Source organism: Piliocolobus tephrosceles, chromosome 3 (genome assembly GCF_002776525.5).
Source record: "Piliocolobus tephrosceles isolate RC106 chromosome 3, ASM277652v3, whole genome shotgun sequence".
NCBI classification, from domain to species: domain Eukaryota; kingdom Metazoa; phylum Chordata; class Mammalia; order Primates; family Cercopithecidae; genus Piliocolobus; species Piliocolobus tephrosceles.
The window spans coordinates 39,592,070-39,618,285 of record NC_045436.1 but is presented as its reverse complement, the minus strand read 5'-3'; the positions used below and the strand labels follow the sequence as shown (position 1 = coordinate 39,618,285).

Below are 26,216 nucleotides of genomic sequence, written 5' to 3'. Positions count from 1 at the left end.
AGGACAGCTGGAGTGGTGAGGGGGTGTGAATCCTGGCAGCCAAGGACTGGTGGAGAAAACTGAGGTAAGAGAAAAGTCAAGGCACATTTGCTCAATGTCTTTGGCTGTGTGAAGGACTGTTCCGTAGAAGGGGTGCAGCCTTTTTTTAGTTGCTCTGGATGGTCAGCCTGAGGTCAAAAGGTAGGGGGCACAAAAGGTCAGATTTGAGGGCAGAGTGAGAGTAAGATTCTAGTAACAGAGCAGCCTAGTCACAGAATCAGCTGCTTTCTAAAGAAGATGATCGTGACAGTGGACAGTCACACAAGTTTACAGGTTATGGAGTATTTCATCCCATCTCACTTGAGATATGCCACAGCCCTAAGAGATAGACACTAATATCCTTGACTAATAAATAAGGAAATGGAATGGCCAAGAGCTTCCCCAGGCTCACTGGAGCTGGGCCTCGCTGCTTCTGGCTTGCAGGGCAGGTGCCCCATGACGAGGTTGCCTCTTGGCGATCAGAGATGTGTTAGGAGTACTGCGTGTGTAAGACACAGGTGGGGTGCAAATCCATAGGAACATTTCACAGTTTGGCTTTTATCCTTGCTGGAGGAGCCCACTCTCTCAAATAGATAGCTTGCCTGGCCAGGCACATGGCTCATGCCTAGAATCCCAGCACTTTGGGAGGCTGAGGCGGGTGGATCACCTGAGGTTGGCAGTTTGAGACCAGCCTGACCAACATGGAGAAACCCTGTCTCTACTAAAAATACAAAATTAGCCAGGCGTGGTGGTACATGCCTGTAATCCCAGCTACTCAGGAGGCTGAGGCAGGAGAATCGCTTGAACCCGAGAGCCGGAGGTTGCGGTGAGCCAAGATTGCACCATTGCACTCCAGCCTGGGCAACAAGAGTGAAACTCTGTCTCAAAAAAAAAAAAAAAAAAGATAGCTTGCCTAAAGGCCAAACCACCCTTCATTTTCTACCACTTTGTCAGTGGCTGAGAAGTTATCAGAGCAGGGGCGCTTAAGTGTTAAAGTCCTGTAGCCATTTAAATCAAAGTCAGAGTGGTTTTTCCAGAGGGAGGCTGACATGTGCAACTTTGGTGAGTCTTGGCCAGGGGGTTCTAAGGGGCAATCTTATGATAAAAACCAAAGCCTTGAACTCGAAGACAGCTGTGGGAAGGCCTTGCCTGCGTTGAATGGCTGAGGGGAAGAAAAGCGTATATTTGGTACAGAGACAGTCATTGGCCCCTACCATGCCCCTTCATTTTGGGCGGAGCTGGACACCACAGGCCTCCAGCACAGTCATGCAGGCTGAGTCTGCTGCATTGCGAGGCATGGTTGGATGCCTGTCTGTGTTGAGGCTGAAGTCAGTTCTGGGGGTGTCTTTCAAATTATCCAAGGCCAAAGCTGCAAAGCAGCCAGCTTCGTGCCAGGTATAAGAAGTGACAAGCCTGCCCAACTCCCTGGAATCTTGGTTTTGGCCAGGAAAAATATTCCTGAATTTGGGACAGAAAAATAGTTCACTTCATGTTTCTGGCATAGATTGCCAAGATCTCATAGGAGCATTCACAGTTTGTCTTCTGACCTTGGTGGAGGAGCCCAACTCTCTCAAAACAGATTGCTTGCCTAAAGGCCAAACTACCCTTCATTTCATTAGAGAGAAAAATGTGATGTGCTTTGCTCTGAGCAGCCTGCAGTTCTGGTTCACAGCAGCCAGGGCTGGGAGTGATATGTCAGCGGTGTCCACAGTCGTCTTGGGTCTTTAGCAATCTTATGACTCTAGAGCACGCAAGAAGTTCATCATGTCGACTTTTCAAGTCTATCTAAAAGAAAACTCCAAAAGATTTTTCTCTCACTCATCTGAGAGTAAGTAGAACTTTAAAATGGTTTGTTTGGCTATTTATGTATTTGCTACTTTATGGTCTTGCCCTTCCTTCTTACAAGCAGGAAGTTTTGAAACTTCCCAGCCTCCTTCCTCTGCAAGGATAACTTGTGAAGCCTACAGAATTAACAGTGATTCAACTTTATGCTACACAAAACGGGGGTAGCTGGGCTGGGTGTTCTCCTGCTTGAAGTAGGAAATTATTTCCTTCCATGTGGTAGGGCAAAAATAGCCAAGTGGAGGCACTAGCACATTTGCTTATATATAGGTTATGCAGATTGTGAGACTGAAGTCACATTCTGCTTCTGTTGGTAAACACACTTTGGCCTAATGTGATTTCATGTGGGGCTGTGGGGCTAATCCATAATGAACACACACCAGGAAGTGGTGAAGTTTCTCCACCAAGCTCAGTGGGGGGTTATTCCAGCTTTTAAATGAAAGACACTTCTGCTTCTGGATCCAGAAGGAATCTGTTTATATCATGGGTCTGCTGTCTTTTTAGCAGGGATGGAGAATGGGGCAGGACTGTCACAGTAGAAAGGACTAAACCAGGCCCATGATTTGCATGGCTAGGAGCTCTTGAGATCACAGCCAGTAAAAAGGTATCAAAGAAACCTAGTGAATATCTCTACCTCAGCCACCTCTCATGGTGGATCTAAGCTGCTGCAGCTGTTTTATTTGCTAAGAAGGGTACAAAATAGGTGCAGCGGGGCTGCATCCCAGGTTCCCTGACCATCTCCTGCAAGCCTGACTCACACAACCACTGCCATCTCACTGCCCCTCTGACAGGCGTAGGAGGACACGTGACACCAAGTGTGTGGTCGGTCCCTGACCTGGCTTGGCTGCTCTTAGAGCGAGTGGGAAGGGCAACCCCAGGTTGTCAGTTCCTGACCTTATGCCCTACTCACGGCTACTCGTGATTCCTATGCGAGACACTCTGAATCTTCCTGTTGTGTATGCTAAGCAGAAATGAGGTGTGATGTTTCTCAATGGATAAAACAGCTCTTTGATTGAAGTAATTTATGAAAACATTGCTTTTCAGTGTACTTTGGGAGTAAGATGTTGTCCTCTGAGAGTGCATTATCTACATGTTTCTATCTCTGTTTTTCAGATGTTCATGTTGTCTCTTAGCCTTCCTGCTTTCTCCCCGAGATCTAATGGTATTTCTTAAATGACAGCATCTCAGGGACTTGGTTGTATTTCATTGGTTATATTTCAGTAAGAATCAATATGTCAGGGAGGAAAATCTTAATTTCGGGAGGCAATGCATTTTAAACCAGCCCTCAGTTACTGTACATGGACCAAGCACGGCCCATCCAGCCGCATCCACTCACTGTGCAGACGCACTGCTCCCTCTGTTATGGATCCCTCATTTCCAGCCCCACAACACCTCTACTTTCACTTCTTTTCTTAACTGGTCTACATTTATGTAAAGTAATAGCTTTTTTAAGGAGTTAAAATTGAATAAGTAAATATCGAATAAACTGTGAATGTTATTACTGAACAGATTCTATTATTGAGAAGCCCTTGTGTTGATGCCAGCCTTATTTGTTTCATGTTGTTTCTTTTTTTCATATTTAATTTTTTACTTTTTAATTATTATTTTTTGAGATGGAGTCTCACTCTGTCGCCTAGGCTGGAGTGCAATGGCACAATCTCAGCTCACTGCAACCTCCGCCTCCCAGGCTCAAGCAATTCTCCTGCCTCAGCCTCCCGAGGAGCTGGGATTAACAGCCTCCTGAGTAGCTGGCTACTTTTTGTATTTTTAGTAGGGACAGGGTTTCACCATGTTAGCCAGGTTGGTCTCGAACTCCTGACCTTAAGTGATTTGCCCGCCTCGGCCTTCCAAAGTGCTGGGATTACAGGCATGAGCCACTGCGCCTGGCCTACTTATGTTTCAATTAATTTTCCTTAGTTGTAAGTTTTAAAACCAATGAAGGTAGTGGAGATACTGATTTTTTTTCTTTTAGGATTCAAGGGGAGCTTTACTTTAGGCTTGTTAAGAATAAGATGGTTGAAGTATCATTTGTGTGGCATATGACTTAGGTATTACTATTTTCTTTTACCATTGTTAAGAAGTTTCCAAAGTGTAATATTCACAAGTTAATAAGGATATTAAAAGAAGTATGTTCATCAATTAATTTATCAGCAGCTTGCATATTTCTTTGATTCTAAAATGTACTTTCCCTCCCCCCACATTTCACCATCATCTCTTTTCTTAATGATGGATCTCAGATGAAGTGGTATATAAAGTTCCTTGTCTAGGCATTTGTAAGATTCAGGTCTAGGTCATTTGTTTGAGTCTCAATAAGAGGAGAGATCTGGCCAAAGAAAGCTTATTTTCCTGTTTTCAGTCAGGAGGATCTCTCACATTCGTTATTGATCAAAAACTAGGACTGAATCAGAGTTTGACATTTTCTTTGTGAATCATCATTTTATTAATGATGTTTAAAATTTAGGAGCAAAAAAGGCATTTCCAACAATTCAATTACAGATGCTATTTTATTCAGTTTTTCTGTCAAACTGAATTGTTCATTCCAAATCCTTGCTTTTAGAGAATAGCTGAGTATGTAGGAAAAAAAGAGGGACCACTTGAGGTCTACTGCAAGAGAAATAGAAATCAAAGTTCACAACATACAAAGAATTTATTTATGCAATACAGGCCTTTTCTCAAATATTTTTCACAGAATTCCACACAGTAATCTACTAGAAAAGTAGAATTATACAACACCAAATAACATTGTTCCTTAGTACAAATTGCTAATCAAAAGGAAGGTGGAGATAGATAGTTGAATAACAAATAGTAAAACAGGTGTTGCTGAATACAGCACCTGGTAGCCTCTACTTGCAAACCCGGGGAGGGAAGAGGGTGCCCCAACAATGGCTCTGCCTCATTGTCCGGGCACAGGCAAACCGCAGTAGTGAGCTTTGGTACTTGCATTTACTTTAAAAGAAAAACAAATGTTGTGAGCTCAAGAGCATTTCCATAGTTTCATTTTGTTGTGCTATGAAGATGACAGATCAGGAAAAAAAAGGTAACTATTTTCACACTTGCTATAAATTAGATTCCTTGTGCTAACCACACAATAAAATGCCTCCCCCAAACCATACTTTTCTAGGTCTAAAACATGCTTGAAGAATAACAGTGACAGAATTAACTGAGATGTTTTAAATTACATTTACCATAATTTAAACATTACTATTTAAATCCCAGAAATATTAGTGCTGAAGAAGCACAGTTTGGAAAAATACAGGACCCAAATTACAGCATCAAATTTTTCTATTCCAATATTATAACCCACTTCCCCACTGTGAAAATCCTATTTCTCAAGCTTGTAGATGCATGGGAAATGTTCTTCATAATATTATAGCTGGAATAAGTGGTTTACTTGCTCCACTGTACGTTTCCATAACTGGTGAAAATAGACTTCTCATTATGACTAAAAATATAGATTTTTTAAAACTACAGAACCCAGCAGCCGGTTTTCTGCTTTGCTAATCCCCCCAAAAAAGTCAAGCAAAGACTACAAAAATAGCAATTATTAATAACTTTAAAAAATATTTTGCTTCTTTGAGCAAATTTAAGTTACATTCAGATGTGGTAGAAGAGAATGATGCTTCAGATACTTCTGCTCATCCTAGGGGCAGAGTGAATGCACAGCTGTCACCATCAGTAGCGGGTTTGGTATTCATGATGCCACCGGTTAAAGTCGTTGTAAAATAGCACAATGCTTCCTGAAGCCATGCCAGAAATGATGCACCTAGGAGAAGCACAGAGAGAAGGACTTTTACAAACCTGTGTGTCCTAGAGATGTTACTAAAAACTGCTGTCCCCAAATCCACAAAGTAAATATAGAAGATGGCAGTGAAGGCTCCAATTTGTGAGAACTAAGGTGTGTATTTCATGACTAAAAGGTAGCCCTGGGTAAGCTTAGAGTACTGCCTCTGACACTCCACAAGGATCCAAGCCACAGCTTGCTTTTTCACTGAAAGGATAAGGACAGCTGGTGTGTGCAAGATGAGTCACTAAAACCTGAACAGATTTGGTAATTTCTAAAGGAGAACTGGGCTGGCAAGACCCATCCTTTACATAAGCAACAGAATCAAAAGAAGGAACCACAATCTCAAAGTAACTGCTGGTGGAAACAGCAGCACACACTCAAGTGACAAGAGACACCACCTCTGACAGGTGCAATGAAGAGTAAGAGAGTGTTGACCATAATTTAAGATGATCTCCCCTCTGTGGAGAAGGAGTCTATGTCCATGATGCTCTGGGTGAGGACCTAGTCCTCATTAACACAGTGACTCACTGAACTCATTGAAGGTAAGAACTTCTGCAAGCTTCTTGGGTCTCCTGTCCCCAAAGAGGTGGTGCAGGGAAAGAGATGGAGAAGATAGGTGAACATAAACTGGGCATAGCCCATTATCTTAGACTTTTCTCTGTCTAGTTTGGTTAGGACCAGCCCTTAGAAGCCATATTCAGTATGCTTCCTAGTACCTCGTATCAAAATTAGGAACTAAAATGTGTCACTACAAAAAAATCAACACAAAAGAAGACAGTAAGGAGGAAATGAGAGACAAAACTCTAAGGCAGAGAGAAAAATAGCAAAGTGGCAAAAGTCAGTCTTATCAGTCATTAAAGAGATTACATTCTCCAGCCAAAAGGAAGCAATTAGTAGCATTGATTAAAAAACATGATCCAACTATATGTTGTCTACAGGAGACCCACTTGAGATCTAAAGACGAACAGCTTGAAAGTGAAAGGATGGAAAAGATATTCCATGTAAGTACTAACAGAGAGCTGAGGTGGCTTATACTAATATCAGACAAAATAGTCTTTCAGTCAAAAACTGTTACAAGAGACAAAGGAGGACACTATATTGAGAAAAAGGTAAATTCACAGAAATATAACAATTATATATGCATTTATCATCAGACCCCCCAAGATATACAAAGCAAACATTAACAGAATTGAAGGGAGAAATGGTTCTACGGTAATAGTTTTAGACTTCAGTACCCCACTTTAAATAATGGGTGGAACAACCAGGTGGAAGATAAGGAAATAGGAGACTTGAATAATACGATAAGCCAATTGAACCTGACACACCTATATATATAACACCCACCCAACAATAGAATATATATTTTTCTCAAGTACACAATGGAATTGTCTCCAAGATAAACCATATGTCAGGCCACAAGTGTTAATGACTTAGTAAAGATTAAAATCACAAAGTAGCTTTTCTGATCATAATAGAATGAAACTAGACACCAATAACTGAAGGTAAACTAGGAAATTTGCAAATATGTGGAAAATAAACAAATGCTGGGTCAAAGAAAACATAAGAGACATCAGAAAATACTGAGACAAAAGGAAATATAACATGCCCAAACTTACAAAATGCAGCAAAAGCAATGCTAAGATGCAAATGTTTAGCTGTAAACACATACCATTTAAAAATAACTCAATAAGCTAACTTTATGTCTTAAGGAACTAGAAAACAGACTAAACCCAAGGCTAGGCAGAAGGAAGAAAATATTAAAGAGATAAATAAAACAGAAAATAGTCAAGTGATAGAAAAAAACCCAAAAAATTGGTTCTTTGAAAAGATCAACAAAATTGACAAACCTCTAGCTAGACTAAGATGACTTGGCTGGGCATGGTGGCTCATGCCTGTAATCCCAGCACTTTGGGAGGCTGAGGCGGGTGGATCACTTGGGGTCAGGAGTTTGAGACCAGCCTGGCCAACCTGGTGAAACCCCATCGCTACTAAAAATACAAAAATTAGCTGGGTGTGGTGGTGGGCACCTGTAATCCTAGCTACTCAGGAGGCTGAGGCAGGAGGATCATTTGAACCTGCGAGACAGAGGTTGCAGTGAGCCAAGATTGTGCCACTGCACTCCAGCCTGGGTGACAGAGCGAGACTCCATCTCAACAACAACAAAAAGACTTGAATTACTAAAATCAGAAATAAAAGTTTGGACAGTACTGATTTGGCAGAAACAATGAATTAAGAGAGACTATTAGAAACAACTGTATACCACCAAATAGGGCAAACTACATGGAATAGACTCCTGAAAACAGTATACCAAAACAGAATGAGGAAGAAATAGAAATGATTAGACTTATGACGAGTGAAGAGACTGAATCAGTAATCAAAAACCTCCCAATAAGAAAAGTCCTAGACCAGATGGCTTCACTGATGAATTCTACCAAACATTTGAAGAAGTATTAACACTAATCCTTCTCAATTTCTTCCAAAAAATTAGAGAATCCAGAACACTTCTTAAGTGATTCCGTGAGGCCAGTATTACCCCAACACCAGAACCAGTTGAAGACATTACAACAAAAGAACATACAGACCAGGATACAAAATACTGGCAAACTGAATTTACTAGCATAGTAGTGGGAATAGACACCATGACCAAGTGAGATTCATTCCGGGAATGCCAGGATGACTCACCGTGCAGAAGTCAACCAACATAACATACTACATTAACAGAATGAACAACAACAAAATAAGCCCACATGGTCATCTCAACTGATGCTGGAAAATTTGATGTGACAAGATTCATCCTTTTATTATGAAAGCAATAAACTAGGAGTAGAAGGAAACCATCTCAGATGATAAACAGCATGTATGAATAACCCACAGCTGACACCACACTCGACGAAAAAAAGTTTTTCCCCTGTGATTGGGAACAAGGCAAGGATGCCCACTTTCACCACTCTTATCCAACACAATACTGAAAGTCCTAGACAGAGCAATTACACAAGAAAAAAGTATCCACAATGGAAAGGAGGGGTGAAACTGTCTCTGTTTACAGATGACATGATCTTATATGTAGGAAATCCTAAAGAAAGATTCCACACCAAAACAAAACAAAAACTTAGAGCTCAGTAAATTTGCAGGATATACAACATGAAAATCGGTTGCATTTTTATACACTGACAATGAGCAATCCAAAAGGAAAATTAAGAATTGCAGTGAGCTGAGATCGTGCCATTGCACTCCAGCCTGGGCGACAGAGTGAGACAGAAACCCCGAACAGCCAAAACAATCTGAGAAAGAAGAAATATGTTAGCAGTTGCACATTTTCTGATTTGAAAACTTACTGCTACAATGTGACGGTAACCAAAACATTGTCATACTGATATAGACAGACCAACAGAAGAGAAAGTTGAGAAATAATTCCTCACACATGTTCTAAAATACGGTGCCAAGACCTTTCAATGGAGAAAGCACCTTCTTTTCAACAAATGATGCTGGGAAGATCAGGTGTCCACATGCAAAACAAAGTGGACCCTCACCTACCATTATGTTAAAAAACTAACTCAAAATGGATCAAAAACCTAAATATAAATTAAAACTATACAACTTTTAGATGAAAACATATGGGAAAACCTTCATGACCTTGGATTTTGCAGTGGTTTCTTGGATATGATACCAAAATGAAAGACACAAGATAACAAAACAAAAAACTCATAACAAAAAATAGGACTTAATAAAAAGTAAAATCAGGGCTGAGTATGGTGGCTTATGGCTATAATCCCAGCACTTTGGGTGACTGAGGCATCAGGGTGGTTTGAGCCCAGGAGGAGTTCAAGACCAGCCTGGGCAACACAGTGAGACCCCGTCTCCACAGAAAAAAGCCAGGCATGGCAGCACATGCCTGTAGTACCAGCTACCATGTAGCTGAGGCAGGAGAATCATTTGAACCTAGGAGATTGAGGCTTCAGTGAGCTGTGATTGCACCACTGCACTCCAGCCCGGGCAAAAGAGTGAGACCCTGTCTCAAAAAAAAAAATTTTTTTTGAGCATCTAAGGACACTATGAAGAGAGTGAAAAGACAACATCACTGGTCATTAGGGAAAGCAAAACCACAATGAGAGACCATGCCTGTTAGGACAACTGCTGAAAAATAGAGCAAGTGTTGATAAGGATGTGGAAAAATTGGAACCCATGTAAAATGGTACAGCCACTGTGGAAAACACTTCAAAGTTTCCTCAAAATGTCAAACATGGAACTGCCATATAACCCAGCAGTTCCACTCCTGGGCATACACCCAAAAAGAATGTAAAAAGGGACTTGAATAGATATTTGTAGATAATATTCATAGCAGCATTACTCACAATAGCCAGAAGGTAGAAACGACCCAAGTGTCCATCATCAACCGGTGAATGATAAACAGAACGCAGAATATTCATACAATATTTCTGATACGTGCTACAACATGCAAGAACGTTGAAAGTGTTATCCTAAGTGAAATAAGCCAGGCACAACACAACAAATATTGTATGATTCCACTTACAGAAGGTGCTTAGAAGAGGCAAATTCATAGAGACAGAAAGCAGAATGCAGATGAGCTGGCAGGGAGAGAGAGTCATTAACAGGCAGAGCTTCTGTTTATGATGAAAAAGGGTCTGGAATTGGATGATGGTGATGGTGGCACAACACTGTAAATGTACATAATGCACTAAATTATATATCAAAAAGTTTAGATGGAAAATATTACATGTTGCCACAATTTTTTTTTTTTAAGGAACAAAAATGAGTGACTCTATGTTAAGAGGAAGAAAGATGATCCCACCAAATTCTACCACTCGAGAGCTTCTAGGAAATAAGCCCTATCTTTCAGGGGACTCTTCATATGCAGAGATAAAGGCATTTTACATAAAACATGTTTGCAGCTCTTTCAATTTTATTTACTAAAAAAGATACTTCAGGCTGGCAAGATGGCCGAATAGGAACAGCTCTGGTCTGCAGCTCCCAGAGAGATCGACGCAGAAGGTGGGTGATTTCTGCATTTCCAACTGAGGTACCTGGTTCACCTCACTGGGACTGGTTGGACAGTGGGTACATCCCACAGAGGGTGAGCTGAAGCAGGGTTGGGGGTTGCCTCAGCCAGGAAGCGCAAGAGGTCGGGGAATTCCCTCCCCCAGCCAAGGGAGGCTGTAAGGGACTGTGCCCTGAGGAATGGTGCACTCTGGCCCAGATACTGTCCTCTTCCCATGGTCTTCACAACCTGCAGACCAGGAGATTCCCTTGGGTGCCTGTAGCACCAGGGTCCTGGGTTTCAAGCACAAAACTGGTCGTTTGGGCAAACACCAAGCTAGCTGCAGGAGTTTTTTTTTTTTTTTTTTTTTTCTCCCCACACCCCAGTGGTGCTTGGAATGCCAGGGAGACAGAACCGTTTACTCCCCTGGAAAGGGCTGAAGCCAGGGAGCCAAATGGTCTGGCTCGGCGGGTCCCACCCACATGGAGCCCAGCAAGCTAAGATCCACTGGCTTCAAATTCTCACTGCCAGCACAGCAGTCTAAAGTTGACCTGGGAGGCTCAAGCTTCGTGGGGGGAGGGGTGTCCGCCATTGCTGAGGCTTGAGCAGGTGGTTTTACCGTCACAGTGTAAACAAAGCCTCTAGGAAGTTCAAATTGGGTGGAGCCCACAACAGCTCAGCAAGGCCACTGTGGCCAAACTGGCTCTCTAGATTCTTCCTCTCTGGGCAGGGCATCGCTGGAAAGAAAAAGCAGCGCCCTAGTTAGGGGCTTATAGATAAACCCCCATCTCCCCGGGACAGAGCACCTCGGGGAAGGGGCGGCTGTGGTTGCAGCTTCAGCAGACTTAAATGTCCCTGCCTGACAGCTCTGAAGACAGCAGTGGATCTCCCAGCACAGTGTTTGAGCTCTGCTAAGGGTCGTACTGCCTCCTCAAGTGGGTCCTTGACCCCTGTGTCTCCTGACTGGGAGATACCTCCCAGTAGGGGCCAAAAGACACCTCATACAGGAGACCTCTGGCAGAGGCCCCTCTGGGATGAAGCTTCCAGGGGAAGGAACAGGCAGTAATCTTTGCTGTTCTGCAGCCTCCACTGGTGATACGGAGGTAAACAGGATCTGGAGTGGACCTCTAGCAAACTGCAGCAGACTTGCAGCTGAGAGGCCTGTTAGAAGGAAAACTAACAAACAGGAATAGCATCAACATCAACAAAAAGGATATCCAGACACAGAAATCCCATCCAAAGGTCACCAACATCAAAGACCAAAGATAGATAAATCCACGAAAATGGGGAGAAACCAGTGCAAAAAGGCTGAAAATTGCAAAAACCAGAATGCCTCTTCTCTTCCAAAGGATTACAACTCTGCCAGCAAGGGAACAAAACTGGACAGAGAATGAGTTTGACAAATTAACAGAAGTAGGCTTCAGAAGGTGAGTAATAACAAATTCCTCTGAGCTAAAGGAGCACATTCTAACCCAATGCAAGGAAGCTAAGAACCTTGAAAAAAGGTTAGATGAATTGCTAACTAGAATAACCAGTTGAGAGAAGAACATAAATGACCCGATGGAGCTGAAAAACACAGCATGAGAACTTCGTGAAGCATACACAAGTATCAGTAGCTGAACTAATCAAGCAGAAGAAAGGATATCAGAGACTGAAGATCAACTTAATGAAATAGAGAAGACAAGATTAGAGAAAAAAGAATGAAAAGGAATGAACAAAGCCTCCAAGAAATATGGGACTATGTGAAAAGACCAAACCTACGTTTGATTGGTGTACCTGAAGGTGACAGGGAGAATGGAACCAAGCTGGAAAACACTCCTCAGGGTATTATCCAGGAGAACTTCCCCAGCCTAGCAAGACAGACCAACATTCAAATTCAGGAGATACAGAGAATGCCACAAAGATACTCCTCGAGAAGAGCAACCCCAAGACACATAATCATCAGATTCACCAAGGTTGAAATGAAGGAAAAAACGTTAAAGGCAGCCAGAAAGAAAGGTCAGGTTACCCACAAAGTGAAGCCCATGAGACTAGCAGCGGATCTCTCAGCAGAAACCCTACAAGCCAGAAGAGAGTGGGGGCCAATATTCAACATTCTCAAAGAAAATAATTTTCAACCCCAATTTCATATCCAGCCAAACTAAGCTTCATAAGCAAAGGAGAAATAAAATCCTTTACACACAGAAAATGTTGAGAGATTCTGTCACCACCAGGCCTGCCTTACAAGAGCTCCTGAAGGAAGCACTACACATGGAATGGAACAACCGGTACCAGCCACTGTGAAAACATACCAAATTGTAAAGACCATCGACACTATGAAGGAAACTGCATCAACTAATGAGCAAAATAACCAGCTAACATCATAATGACAGTATTAAACTCACACATAACAATATTAACTTTAAATGTAAATGGGCTAAATGCCCCAAATAAAAGACACAGACTGGCAAATTGGATAGCGTCAAGACCCATCAGCGTGCTGCATTCAGGAGACCCACCTAACATGCAGAGACACACACACAGGCTCAAAATAAAGGGGTGGAGGAAGATTTACCAAGCAAATGGAAAGCAAAAAAAAAAAAAAAAAAAAAAAGCAGGGTTGCAATCCTAGTCTCTGATAAAACAGACTTTAAACCAACAAAGATAAAGAGAGACAAGGTCATTACATAATGGTAAAGGGATCAACACAATAAGAAGACCTAACTATCCTAAATATGTAGGCACCCAATACAGGAGCACCCAGATTCACAAAGCAAGTTCTTAGAGACCTACAAAGAGACTTAGACTCCCACACAATAATAGTGGGAGACTTTAACACCCCACTGTCAATGTTAGATCAATGAGACAGAAAATTAACAAGGATATTCAGGACTTGAACTCAGCTCTGGAAAAAGCAGACCTAATAGACATCTAAAGAAATCTTCACTTCAAATAATCAGAATATTCATTCTTCTCAGCACCACATTGCACTTATTCTAAAATTGGCCACATAATTGGAAGTAAAACACTCCTCAGCAAATGCAAAAGAATGGAAATCATAACCAACAGTCTCTCAGACCACAGTGCAATCAAATTAGAACTCAGGATTAAGAAACTCACTCAAAACCACAACAACTACATGGAAACTGAACAGTCTGCTCCTGAATGACTATTGGGTAAATACTGAAATGAAGGCAGAAATAAAGATGTTACTTGAAACCAATGAGAACAAAGACACAACATACCAGAATCTCTGGGACACATTTAAAAGTGTTTAGAGGGAAATTTATAGTACTAAATGCCCACAAAAGAAAGCAGGAAAGAACTAAAATCAACATTCTAACATCACAATTAAAAGAACTACAGAAGCAAGAGCAAACAAATTCAAAAGCTAGCAGAAGACAAATAACTAAGAGCAGAACTGAAGGAGACAGAGACACAAAAAACCCTTCAAATCAGTGAATCCAGGAGCTGGTTTTTTTTGAAAAGATCAATAAAATAGACCACTAGCTAGACTAATACAGAAGAAAAGAGAAAAGAATCAAATAGACACAATAAAAAATGATAAAGGGGGTATCACCACTGATCCCACAGAAATACAAACTACCATCAGAGAATACTATAAACACCTCTATGCAAATAAACTAGAAAATCTAGAAGAAATGGATAAATTCTTGGACACATACACCCTCCCAAGTCTAAACCAGGAAGAAGTCAAATCCCCGAATAGACCTGTAACAAGTTCTGAAATTAATAGCCTACCAACCAAAAAGAGTCCAGGACCAGACAGATTCACAGCCAATTTCTACCAGAGATACAAAAAGGAGCTGGTACCATTCCTTCTGAAACTATTCCAAACAATAGAAAAAGAGGGAACCCTCCCCAACTCATTTTATGAGGCCAGCATCATCCTGATACCAAAACCTGGCAGAGACACAAGAAAGAAAGAAAATTTCAGGCCAGTATGCCTGATAAACATCAGTGTGAAAATCCTCAATAAAATACGGGCAAACCGAATCCAGCAGCACATCCAAAAGCTTATCCACCAGGATCAAGTAGGCTTCATCCCTGGGATGCAAGGCTGGTTCAACATACACAAATCAGTAAACATAATCCATCACGTAAACAGAATCAGTGACAAAAATCACGATTATCTCAATAGATGCCAAAAAGGCCTTTGACAAAATTCAACAGCGCTTCATCCTAAAAACTCTCAATAAATTAGGTACTGATAGAATGTATCTCAAAATAATAAGAGCTATTTATGACAAACCCACAGCCAATATCGTACTGAATGGGCAAAAGCTGGAAGCATTCCCTTTGAAAACCGGCACAAGACAAGGATGCCCTCTCTCACTACTCCTAGTCAACATAGTATTGGAAGTTCTGGCAGGGCAATCAGGAAAGAGAAAGAAAGGGTATTCAACTAGGATAAGAGGAAGTCAAACTGTCTCTGTTTGCAGATGACATGACTGTATATTTAGAAAAACCTATTGTCTCAGCCCAAAATCTCCTTAAGCTGAAAAGTAACTTCAGCAAAGTCTCAGGATACAAAATCAATGTGCAGAAATCACAGGCATTCCTATACACCAATAACAAACAGAGAGCCGAATCATGAGTGAACTCCCATTCACAACTGCTTAAAAGAGAATAAAATACCTAGGAATCCAACTTACAAGGGATGTGAAGGACCTCTTGAAGGAGAACTACAAACCACTGCTCAAGGAAATAAGAGGACACAAATAAATGGAAGAACATTCCATGCTCATGGATAGGAAGAATCAATATTGTGAAAATGGTCATACTGCCCAAAGTAATTTATAGATTCAATGCTGTCTCCATCAAGCTACCATTGACTTTCTTCACAGAATTAGAAAAAACTACTTTAAATTCCATATGGAACCAAAAAAGAGCCTGCATAGCCAAGACAATCCTAAGCAAAAAGAACAAAGCTGGAGGCATCACACTACCTGACTTCAAACTACACTACAAGGCTACAGTAACCAAAACAGCATGGTCCTAGTCCTAATACAGAGATACAGACCAATGGAACAGAACAGAGGCCTCAGAAATAACACCACACATCTACAGCCATCTGATCTTTGACAAACCTGACACAAACAAGAAATAGGGAAAGGATTCCCTAATTAGTAAATGGTGTTGGGAAAACTGGCTAGCCATACGCAGAAAACTGAAACTGGACCCCTTCTTACACCTTATACAAAAATTAAGATGAATTAAAGACTTAAATGTAACACCTAAAACCATAAAAACCCTAGAAGGAAACCTAGGCAATACCATTCAGGACATAGGCGTGGGCAAAGATTTCACGACTAAAACACCAAAAGCAATGGCAACAAAAGCCAAAATTGACAAATGGGATCTAATTAAGGAGCTTCTGCACAGCAAAAGAAACTATCATCAGAGTGAACAGGCAGCCTACAGAATGGGAGAAAATTTTTGCAATCTATCCATCTTACAAAGGGCTAATATCCAGAATCTATAAAGAACTTAAAACAAATTTACAAGAAAAAAAAAACCCCATCAAAAAGTGGGCAAAGGATATGAACAGATGCTTCTCAAAAGAAGACATTTACGCAGCCAACAAACATGAAAAAAAGCTCTTTATCACTGGTCATTAGAGAAATGCAAATCAAAACCACAATGAGATACCATCTCACACCCATTAGAATGGTGATAATTAAAGTCAGGAAACAACAGATGCTGGAGAGGATGTGGAGAAACAGGAATGCTTTTACATTGTTGGTGGGAGTGTAAATTAGTTCAACCATTGTAGAAGACAGTGTGGCGATTCCTCAAGGATCTAGAACCAGAAATACCATTTGACCCACAATCTCATTACTGGTTATATACCCAAATGATTATAAATCATTCTAGTATAAAGAGACATGCACATGTATGTTTATTGCAGCACTGTTCACAATAGCAAAGACTTGGAACCAACCCAAATGCCCATCAATGATAGACTGGATAAAGAAAATATGGCACATATACACCAGGGAATACTATACAGCCATACTAAAGAATGAGTTCATGTCCTTTGCAGGGACATGGATGAAGCTGGAAACCGTCACTCTCAGCAAACTAACACAGGAACAGGAAAGCAAATACCTCATCTTCTCAGTCATAAGTGGGAGTTGAACAAAGAGAATACATGGACACAGAGAGGGTAACATCACACACTGGGGCCTGTTGGGGAGAGTGGGGGCCTAGGGGAGGGACAGCATTAGGAGAAATACCTAATGTAGATGACGGGTTGATGGGTGCAGCAAACCACCATGGCACGTGTATACCTATGTAACAAACCACGTTCTGCACATGTACCCCAGAACTTAAGGTATAATTAAAAAAAGATACTTTAAAGAAATATAAAAAGCTTTGCATCACTGTAATCAGAACCTTTGCTACTGAAATTCTGTCTATTCCTTGAGAACTCAGCCTTTGTCTAAGAGTGGCAATGTCATCAGAAAGAAAATCAAACTTTTAAAAAAGTGTTCTTGGTTTGATTGTACAGGTGACCCCCACAACTCAACTTCACCAGCCCATTTAAATAAATTCCCTCTGCAGGTTTTACTATACATTTTTGAAAATGTTATTTTTTGTAGAGATGGGGTCTTAAACAATGTTTCCCAGGCTGGTTTTGAACTCCTGGACTCAAGCGATTCTCCTGCCTCAGCCCCCCAAAGTGCTGGGATTACAGGCAAGAGCCAACACGACCAGTCCCCTCTGCAGTTTTGGAAACTCCTATTTGTAGCCCATGATTCCAGTGTTACCTCTGGTCATAAGACAGTGCCATGGCCCGGATTCCAGCGTCACATCCTGGATAGGCAAAGAGCTGCTTGAGGTCCGACACCTGCCTGACCACGACCACTCCGCTGTCCCCTCCTGTGAGCAGGTACTGTCCATCTCGGCTCAGCTGGATGGCCTGTGAGACAGCAACATTCAGTAGAAATGAGGTTCTAGGAAACTTTCAGCTCCCACCCTGTGTTTGAGTCACTCTCACACTAGCTACTGTAGTACAGGGAGAAGAGAGAGAGATCTCAGGAGTTTTTAGAAAATCATGAGTTGTAGAAGATCTGCCATTTTTCAAAAACCAAATGGACAAAGTTTGGCAATGGTTGAGATTATTTTTGGCTTTGCTTTTTTAAAGACTAAGTAGCAAACTCTTCCAGTTCTACAAATGCTACTAGAATGGTGGTGTGTGTTGTGGACTGGGACCAGTGCTCTTAACGAGAAGCCCTGGCATCTCTTCATCTGCACTGTGGACATGCTAATAAGCCTGTTAGTCCCAAGACTTGGCAGATGGTGCCGCCTGACCTCACATCCCCTCTAATCCCCTGCTGGGTGCAACTCCAGCCGGAGGGAGGCAGCCAGCAACCTTGGCACCTTCCCTGAGCCTGTTGGATTTTGACAGCAGTTGGGAAGAAGACTTGGTAGAGAGCTACAACTTCCAGGGTGATTAAATCCCAGTTCAGCATTTTCTTGCTCCAGGGCTGACAGTGCTCCAGCCTGTGGTTTAGTCAGCTCTAGGCTGTGCCCCTCTGTCCTTTCCTACTAGCACTGAACAGACAGTACAGGCTCAGAATTTGCTCTTTGATCCTGTAAAATGGGCATCCACAAATGAAATCCTGCAGGCCAAATGCAGCCCACTGCCTGTTTCATATAACTGTTTGTTTTAACATGTTTCAGTGCTTGAATTTTTCATGACACATGAATATTTATATGAATTCCAAATCTGAACCCCCATAAACAGGTTTTTTGTTTGTTTGTTTTTGAGGCAGGGTCTTGCTCTGTCACCCAGGCTGGAGTGCAGGGATACAATCTTGGCTCACTACAAGCTCCACCTCTCAGGTTCAAGTGATTCTCACGCCTCAACCTCCTGAGCAGTTGGGATTACAGGTGCCCACCACAACACCCAGCTAATTTTTGTATTTTTAGTAGAGATGGGGTTTCACCATGTTGGTCAGGCTGGTCTCGAACTCCTGACCTCAAGTGCTCCCCCCCCCCCCCCCCCCCGGCCTCCCAAAGTGCTGGGATTACAGACAAGAACCACCACACCTGGCCTTCCATAAATAAAGTTTTACTGGAACATCGCAACACCCATTGGTTTATGACTACTTTCACAGGTAGTTGCAACAGAGAATGTAGAATCCTCAAAGCCTAAAATATTTACTTTCTGTCCATTATAGAAAAAGTGTGGCAAATCCTAATTATCCCTCCCTACTCCAAAAGCCAATCCTATTAGCCCTTCCTCTCCTCCTGCCTGGTACCTCCAAGCCTTGTTTTCTTAGCTTATTAAGATACAAATTTCCTTTCTTTAGTGGATAGCATCGGAGTTTTAAAGCCACTACAAACACCTGTAATCGCATGTCCACCTGGGTGCAGGGGAATACAGATTGTGCTGGCAAGCCAGAAAGAAAAAAACCTAATTTCTGATACATTCGCACTGTTCTACATTCAGTTCTAGTATAGCTGCCTTAAGTCTTCACTCTTTGACAAATTTTTTAAAAAATCATAGAAAGGGAAAGACTTTCTTAGCCATTTAATTCACATTCACCCAAATGCCAGCTTTTAGTAGTCTCTTAAATACAGCTTATTCTCAACAACACAAAAACACATCTAGGAAATAAAAACCCAAATGTGGAAGAGAGTTGCATATTCTCTAAGTCTCGTTAACTAAACATAGATATTAAGATATTTTCAAGATGAGCAAAAATCAATATCCTTTTCCCCCATTCATTTCACAAATGGCAATCTCTAGGGGTGTCTGGGAACTGCAATGAAGGCTAGAACAAACAACTATTTGCTACACATATAAAATTCAGCTGATGAAAATCGATTAACCTTATGGTTGTGGTTCACTTGAATTTTATACTTGAAGCTTTTTACTGGATAAGTGTTATACCAAAACAAATTAAAACCATTAATCTTTAATTCTTTGTTCTAGTAAAGAATCTCTAATCCTGCTTCCATCTGAAATTAAGTAAAACCTGGGCTTTAGGGACTATACAGTCATCAGCATTCAAAACATTTTAATGAACCAGATGCCTCCCAAGGTGAAAAAAGATTTCGCTGCCCTCTTTCATGAGAGGCCAAATTCCTCTTGGCAGCAAGAGCCAGGGTAACATTTAGCAAGCAGCACCTGATCTTCCACTCAAATACTGACAGGCCGCCTCCATATCCAGGTTGGAGTGTTACTAGAGGGAAACCTCTGGAAACGTGCCCAGAGACACGTTAATCTCATCCCCTGAAATCCTGAGTGCTGTGGACAGCGCCGTGGCTGCACCGGTTTTAAGGAGGTAGTAGCAGGCCATAGCAGTCTGCTGGGGATGACCACATCCTAAAACACAGCCTCAGGAAGGGAAAACAAATGCGTTCCCCTGGGTGAATGGTGGTTCTCCCTTGTTTAGGATAAAATAACTTTGCTGCTCTGTACAGGCTGCCTCCTTAAATATCAGCTGTTCATAAAGACATCTCAACACTGTCTAGTTGATGGACTATGATATGCTGCTAACCAAAATGCCACAGAGCAATCTGGCATCTAAAATAAAAATAGGTGGGAAGCCTTGATTAGTGCAGAGCTTCCCCAGGCTGCCGGCCTACAGAGTTCTTGGTATTTCACAGAAACATAATTTCTGGTCTGAGCTGATGACTAATTTGTTTCCATGGTGTCCATTCCTCATATGGGCTCAGATTGAGGATGAAGCTGGAGATTCTGCTCTGAGTGCCTTGGATTCCCAGCCTGTGGCTGCCTTCCTTGCCTCCCGAGGTAGTGAGCGGTGAAAGTATCAGTCTCTGGAGCTGCGGGCAGGTACTGCTCATTTTAGGCAAGCTCGCTTTAGTCACACAGCTGCCACTTGCAAGCTAGCATGATAAAGTGCAGGAGTGCTGGGAAAAGGCAATGGATTGTTTAAGCCTAAACTCCAGCGGGAAATATTATGGAGGGAAAAAGCGATGGCTACAGGGCAGAGAGGAGAAGCACGTGTGCACGAATGGTCTGCAGAAAGCCTCCCACTGCTGCCTCAAGGAACTTCCCAGAGCCCCTGGTACTAACTGAAATGCCACAGAAATTGCTTCAGTCAGCTGGGGATCTCAAATTATTTTACAGATTTATTAGCGTAGCTGACAACATAATCGCAACTCAAAGTGACAGATTATCCACATTATTATTGTAAAGAAAAGAGGAAAAGAAAATCCTCTGATGTGTAGTTGGTTTAAATGCAGCATTATGGGAAGGTAGGGAAAAATAAAAGCGAGTTCGAGTGTGTCTGTGTGCGTGCCTCGTGGTGGAGGCTGGCAGAATGCAACGGAGAGACCACAGAGAACGGTGGAGACACAAGAAGGAAGCCATCCACCGAATCAAGAAATGAATCCCAGGAGACATAGCAGCAAGGGTCCTTCATTTCCTCATGTAATCTATATGTAGGAGCTTTGTTCCCTGACACCAGTATTTACTTAGGAGAAGGGGGTGATCAGACCAGATCTGGGAAAGTGGGAGAATTTATGTCATCTAAGCTGCCTAGGTCAGGAATAGCAATGAGTGAAATATCCAGAGCTAGCCCAAAGCCAGGGTAGAAGCCCCTGTGACCCTACTCCTGCCTCCAACATGTCCTGGGTCCCCTCATTGTATACAGCTCACGTGCCCCGCCCTCCAGCCTGATTCTGGAAAATGAGGACCACCCCAGCTTTCTTTTACTTTAACCTTCACCAAGGAGTTTGGAGGTAAGAAACAAAGGACCTTGACAAACTAGCCTCTGAAAAGAACAGTTCTTACTCTTTTTCTCAATGTCTAATACTTGTGGAGTCCTATCCTGGAGACGAAGCAAGAGCCCGGAAGGTCCACTGGTGGTGCCATTTCCGGTAGACCCAATGGGAAAAAAATGCCTGCCTAATTCATAATTTGAAGCCCAACTTCCTTAATGTGTTTTGGACTTATTCATGAAGAAGTCATATCTGAAATTAATAATCCTAAATAGTCATAATCCGTACTGGTCCCACCACCAAGCTATTCAGATGTAAAGAGACTCCAGTTTTAAGTGTCATCTAATGTACTATTTCAGCTTTCATACTCAGAAAACAATGTGCAGTGCGTTTTCTAGAAAAAAAAAAAATGAGCAGTGCCACTGAAAGCCACCCAGGATGATTCAGAAGCCCCTAAGGAAACCTCTTCTATTGAAGGACCAGTCTCAGCTGTGCCGCGTGTATGTGTACTTGGTTTAAATGCAGCCAGCATTATGGGAAGGTGGGGAAAAATAAAAGCGAGTGTAGTGTGTCTGTGTGCCTGCCTCATGCTGGAGGCCGGCAGCTGGCCTCGTCCACCGCTGTGGTGTGCGAAGTGTGTGAGCCTTTTCTGAGTGCTACCTAAAGATTTTTTGTGGGTGTGGAAAAGAGGCCCTCGGCAACCCAAAAATAGAGGTTTCTTTCACGAACCCTTTCCCTCCCCACTTGACACGAGTTGAGGTAAAAGTCGTGAATGCTGAAGAGTCCCCAGGGCACTCACTCTTATGTTATCTTCTGTTTCCATTGTGGCCTGGAGTTTTCCATTCACACTGAATGTACAGAAGAGGCCGTTTTCATAGAATATGACACAATGACCCTCTCTCGAAGCCTGAATGAGTTTTGGTTTCAGGCAGTTTTCAGGACCCTCCAAGGTCCTCAACAAGTCTCCATTCATGGAATGTATGAGACATGGTCCTTCTGAGAAACAAAAGGCAAAATTATTTAATGAAAACAGACAAATACAATCTGAATCTTGAGCACAGATCAAACAGGATTATAGAACCACACTATAGATGTAGAAAGCCTTTGAAAAACTTCCATCTTACGTGCAAGTTATTATGCAAAATCTCTTCATGTTTGCCAGATCTCACCTTCCACTCCGGAGAGGACAGAAGCCAAATCATGTAAGTCCAAGTTCACTTTCCTCAAGAGACAGGAAGTTAGTCTCTGAAATTCATTATGCTAAGAGGCAATACAAACTGGAGGAACTGGGAAACAGGATAAGCTTCCAATTCTAGCATAGCTTCAAGGAGGCTGGGATGCAAACAAACAAGGGCTGTGGGCAGCCACACTAAGACCTGTCCTTGCAGGATACCTTGCAGGAGCCCTGACAGCCACGGCAATGTGGGCCTGTGCAGGGACAGCCAGCTCAAGCAGCCTCTGAGGGCCTTAGCCTTCTTCTCTACAACTGCTCACTACTTTTTTACACTGAAAGGGGGTCCCTGGTAGTTCTTCTCAACCTCCAAAAAATTCACACAGGAACCCTTCGGCCACTCTCCTTGGCAACTGAGTGAGTCCACCTCCCTGCTGCCTCCACAGCAAGCAGCAGCATCCACCACTCCCAACACCTGGGTGGACCACCAGGCCAAGGTGCCAGAGGAGGACAGGCAGCTGCTGGGAGCCCACACACAGCCAAGCTTTTTGTTTCTATTGAGTATCTGCTACATGCAAAGCAAAGAAGGAATAAGGAACAAAGATTGCTTGTGCGATGAGCAAGTTCCAAGAGATATCTCAGTCAGATAACGGGGGTCACTGGGGTATATGCCCTGCTACTCCTCTGGCTAAATTACTCATGACCACATGGAATCATTGCGTTTTCCCCACAATGACTACTGAAAGCTTGCCCTTTTAAAAATAAGGCTTTTAGCTCTTTCTTGACCACTCAGGTAGTTTATAAATTTTTAAAATATCCACAGGCAGTCTTTGCTTTACATAGTTCCAGCATGCATGAATTTCAGTTATCACTCCTTAAATAACACCAGCCCTCCAATAACATAGTTCAAATTTAGGTTGTCACAGTAATTGCACAAAGTATGCACTTTTGTGGCTAGCTCTTCAGTCCACAAATCACTATATAAATAACAGATGTGCATCATCATCATCAGTGACCAATCACATCACTCCTTTCAAAATATGTCGATGACTGCTCACTGCATATCTGTTATTCAGGTCACACACAGACAGCAAACTGTGCAGCTGTGTTGCTTTTTTGTCTCCCAGTGATAAAGCCATATAATATTTCACAAAAATGGATAATCAAAAAAGGGTATTGGCCAACAAAGATGAAACTGCAGTAAAGAATGGAAAATGATAAAGCTGAAGGTACAATTTGAATTGAATATAAATGGGGTTATAGAAGAAAGAGCTGCCTGTGGGATGCTGACCCTGCTGAGACACTGTAGATATGCAGCCAGGAAAGGAATGAAGGAACTTATCAGTGTAAGTTAGGGAAGAAGGTGTAACAAAGATGTCCCAGAATTGAAACCAGCAAAAGCCTCACATTAAAGGAATTCTAGGGAATATTTCATGACATTGAAAGCACAAAAGATGAAATGTTAGATGCTGATCCCAACTTAGAGTATGACAGCTCCCCAAGGCATAGAAAAGATGCTAGCTCCTTAACATATGTATAACATGTACATTACATGTATATAACAAGTTCAAACTACTCTTGATACGTTTTTCATAAATAATTATCAATGTGTCAAATGTTTTAAATTACAATGTATTAAGTACATGTGAGTTTTACTACCTTTTTCATGTTATATGTATAACTGAGTATGAGTTTTTAAGGTTTTGACAAAATTATTATTAGAGACAGAGTTTTGCTCTGTCACCCAGGCTGGAGTGCAGTGGCATGATCATGGCTCACTACAGCCTTCACCTCCTGCAATCCTCCCACCTCACCTTCCCAAGCAGCTGAGACTACAGGTGTGCACCACCATGCTCAGCTAATTCTTAATTTTTTTGTAGAGGTGGGGGTCTCACTGTGTTGCCAGACTGGTCTCAAACTCCTGGCCTCAAATGATGTTCCCACCTTATCCTCCCAAAATGTTGGGATTACAGGCATGAGCCACCGAGCCCAGCATGACAAAAATTTTTAAAGACGATGGAACAATTGTAAAATTGACCAATGATTATTCAGATCACTTTGTATGGTTTCAGTTTGCATGCTTGCTTTTACAGTTCCATACTACTGTGCAAAGAAAAGATGACCTGTAATATAATAGGTTCATTTTACAACTCCTGTTGGCTCAGGATGTATGAAATTATTGAGTATAAGGGAAAAATCCGGTGGTTATAGAATTCTTGCTATCATTATTACTATTTCAGTGTTTTGACCAAATTTATAAACACAATCCTTTAAATATTTAAAACACCTTGTTAGCCAGACTATTATACTTTAGGACACAGGTAAGGTGATCCAAATACTCTGTTTCCCCACCAGATAAACCTAAAAGACGTTGAGATATAGTACTTTGTTCTGTGTTCAGACCTCAGCTCAGAGCAGAGACAGAGAGATGGATAGACTATTACGACGGGATAAGCAACGAATTGGAAACAGCTCCGTTCCCAGTCAGATCCTGATTTGCTGCGTATGCTTTTAGCTTGCTTATTATCTTGGGCCTAAATATATGATGCTGTTTCCAGCACGAACCTTCAGGCAAACCAGCTTAAGTATCTTTCTACTCCACTCTCAATGCCACTGTGGCCCCTGCCTTATTAAAACAGACAGGGTCAGGGGCTTCCGTTCAGATGTAAGATGGAACCCGGCCCAGTAACAGCGCAGAAGAATAAACAAATATACAAAGATGTTCCTTGTTCCTGCTTCATGGGAATATGAATATTAATAGGATATGTTTGTAAAAACATCTTAAACTCTTTAGAGCAGTGCTGTGAAACAGAACTTTCTACAGTGATGGAAATGATCTGTATCTGTGCTGTCCAATGTGGTGGCCACTAGCCATATGTGAGTACTGAGCCCCTGAAATGTGGCTAGTGCCACCAAGAAACCTACATTTCAATTTTATTGAATTTTAAATAATTTAAATAGTTCCATATGACTAATGGCTAGCATAACAGACAGAAGTTTTAGAAAAAAGGTACCAAATTAATCTTTGGTAATTTGTTTCTAGAAGACAGCAAGAAATGCATCCATTTTGTGAAGGTACCACAGGTTTACCTTGTGAACCACTCAACACCAGGCCTAGCTCAGCACAGACTGCAGCACATGTGACCTCATAGTCATGGCCTGTCAAAATGGCCCGAGGAGCAGCAGTCTCACCTTTAGGAAAAAACAGATAAAAAGAACAAATCAATTCAAGTTCATGCAGATTAAATAATCAACAACTTGCTCCTAATTCCCATCATGCCTATTTAATTTATAGTTTGGGAATTTGTCCAGCAATCCTACTTTAGGACTCGATCCGAGTTATATACTATAGTTTGATTATGAGGACCACATCCTGCTAAAATGTCAAGTACCTTTATGTGATTATCAAGCAACAATGGTTGAAAACTCAGGGTTAAATACAACAAAATCTGCATTCCAAAATGCCTCATAAAAAATTAGCCCCTCAATTAGATGTTTTATGGTCAGATGACTATAAAATTAGGAACCTTGGCTCAATTTACATTTCAAAGAAAGGACTCGCCCCTCCCTCTTCCCTCCTTATCCTCTGTGGACCGCTGAAACCCATCATAATGAAGACGGTCTGAACTAGACTTCCGCTACCTCCACAGGAATTCTACAGCCCCTCTCTTAAATACCTATTCTCTCTACTAAGCTTACGTATT

At 41.9% G+C, this 26,216-nt stretch overlaps 1 protein-coding gene across 3 annotated transcripts in view; it reads right to left on the bottom strand.

Annotated features, from left to right (window-relative positions):
- Positions 1 to 4,276: 4,276 nt before the first annotated feature.
- Positions 4,277 to 26,216, bottom strand: part of LRBA (LPS responsive beige-like anchor protein) — a 767,265-nt gene continuing 745,325 nt past the window's right edge. The window contains exons 53-56 of one of the 3 annotated variants that reach the window (XM_023227477.2): positions 25,603 to 25,704; positions 22,141 to 22,334; positions 17,414 to 17,565; positions 4,277 to 5,623 (exon numbers count right to left, since the gene is read on the bottom strand). In XM_023227477.2, the coding sequence (XP_023083245.1) occupies positions 5,533 to 5,623; positions 17,414 to 17,565; positions 22,141 to 22,334; positions 25,603 to 25,704 (539 nt within the window). In that variant the 3' untranslated portion in view covers positions 4,277 to 5,532. Of the gene's footprint in view, positions 5,624 to 17,413; positions 17,566 to 22,140; positions 22,338 to 25,602; positions 25,705 to 26,216 lie in introns of all 3 variants that reach the window. The other 2 variants (XM_023227472.2, XM_023227478.2) reach the window with 2 other exon arrangements.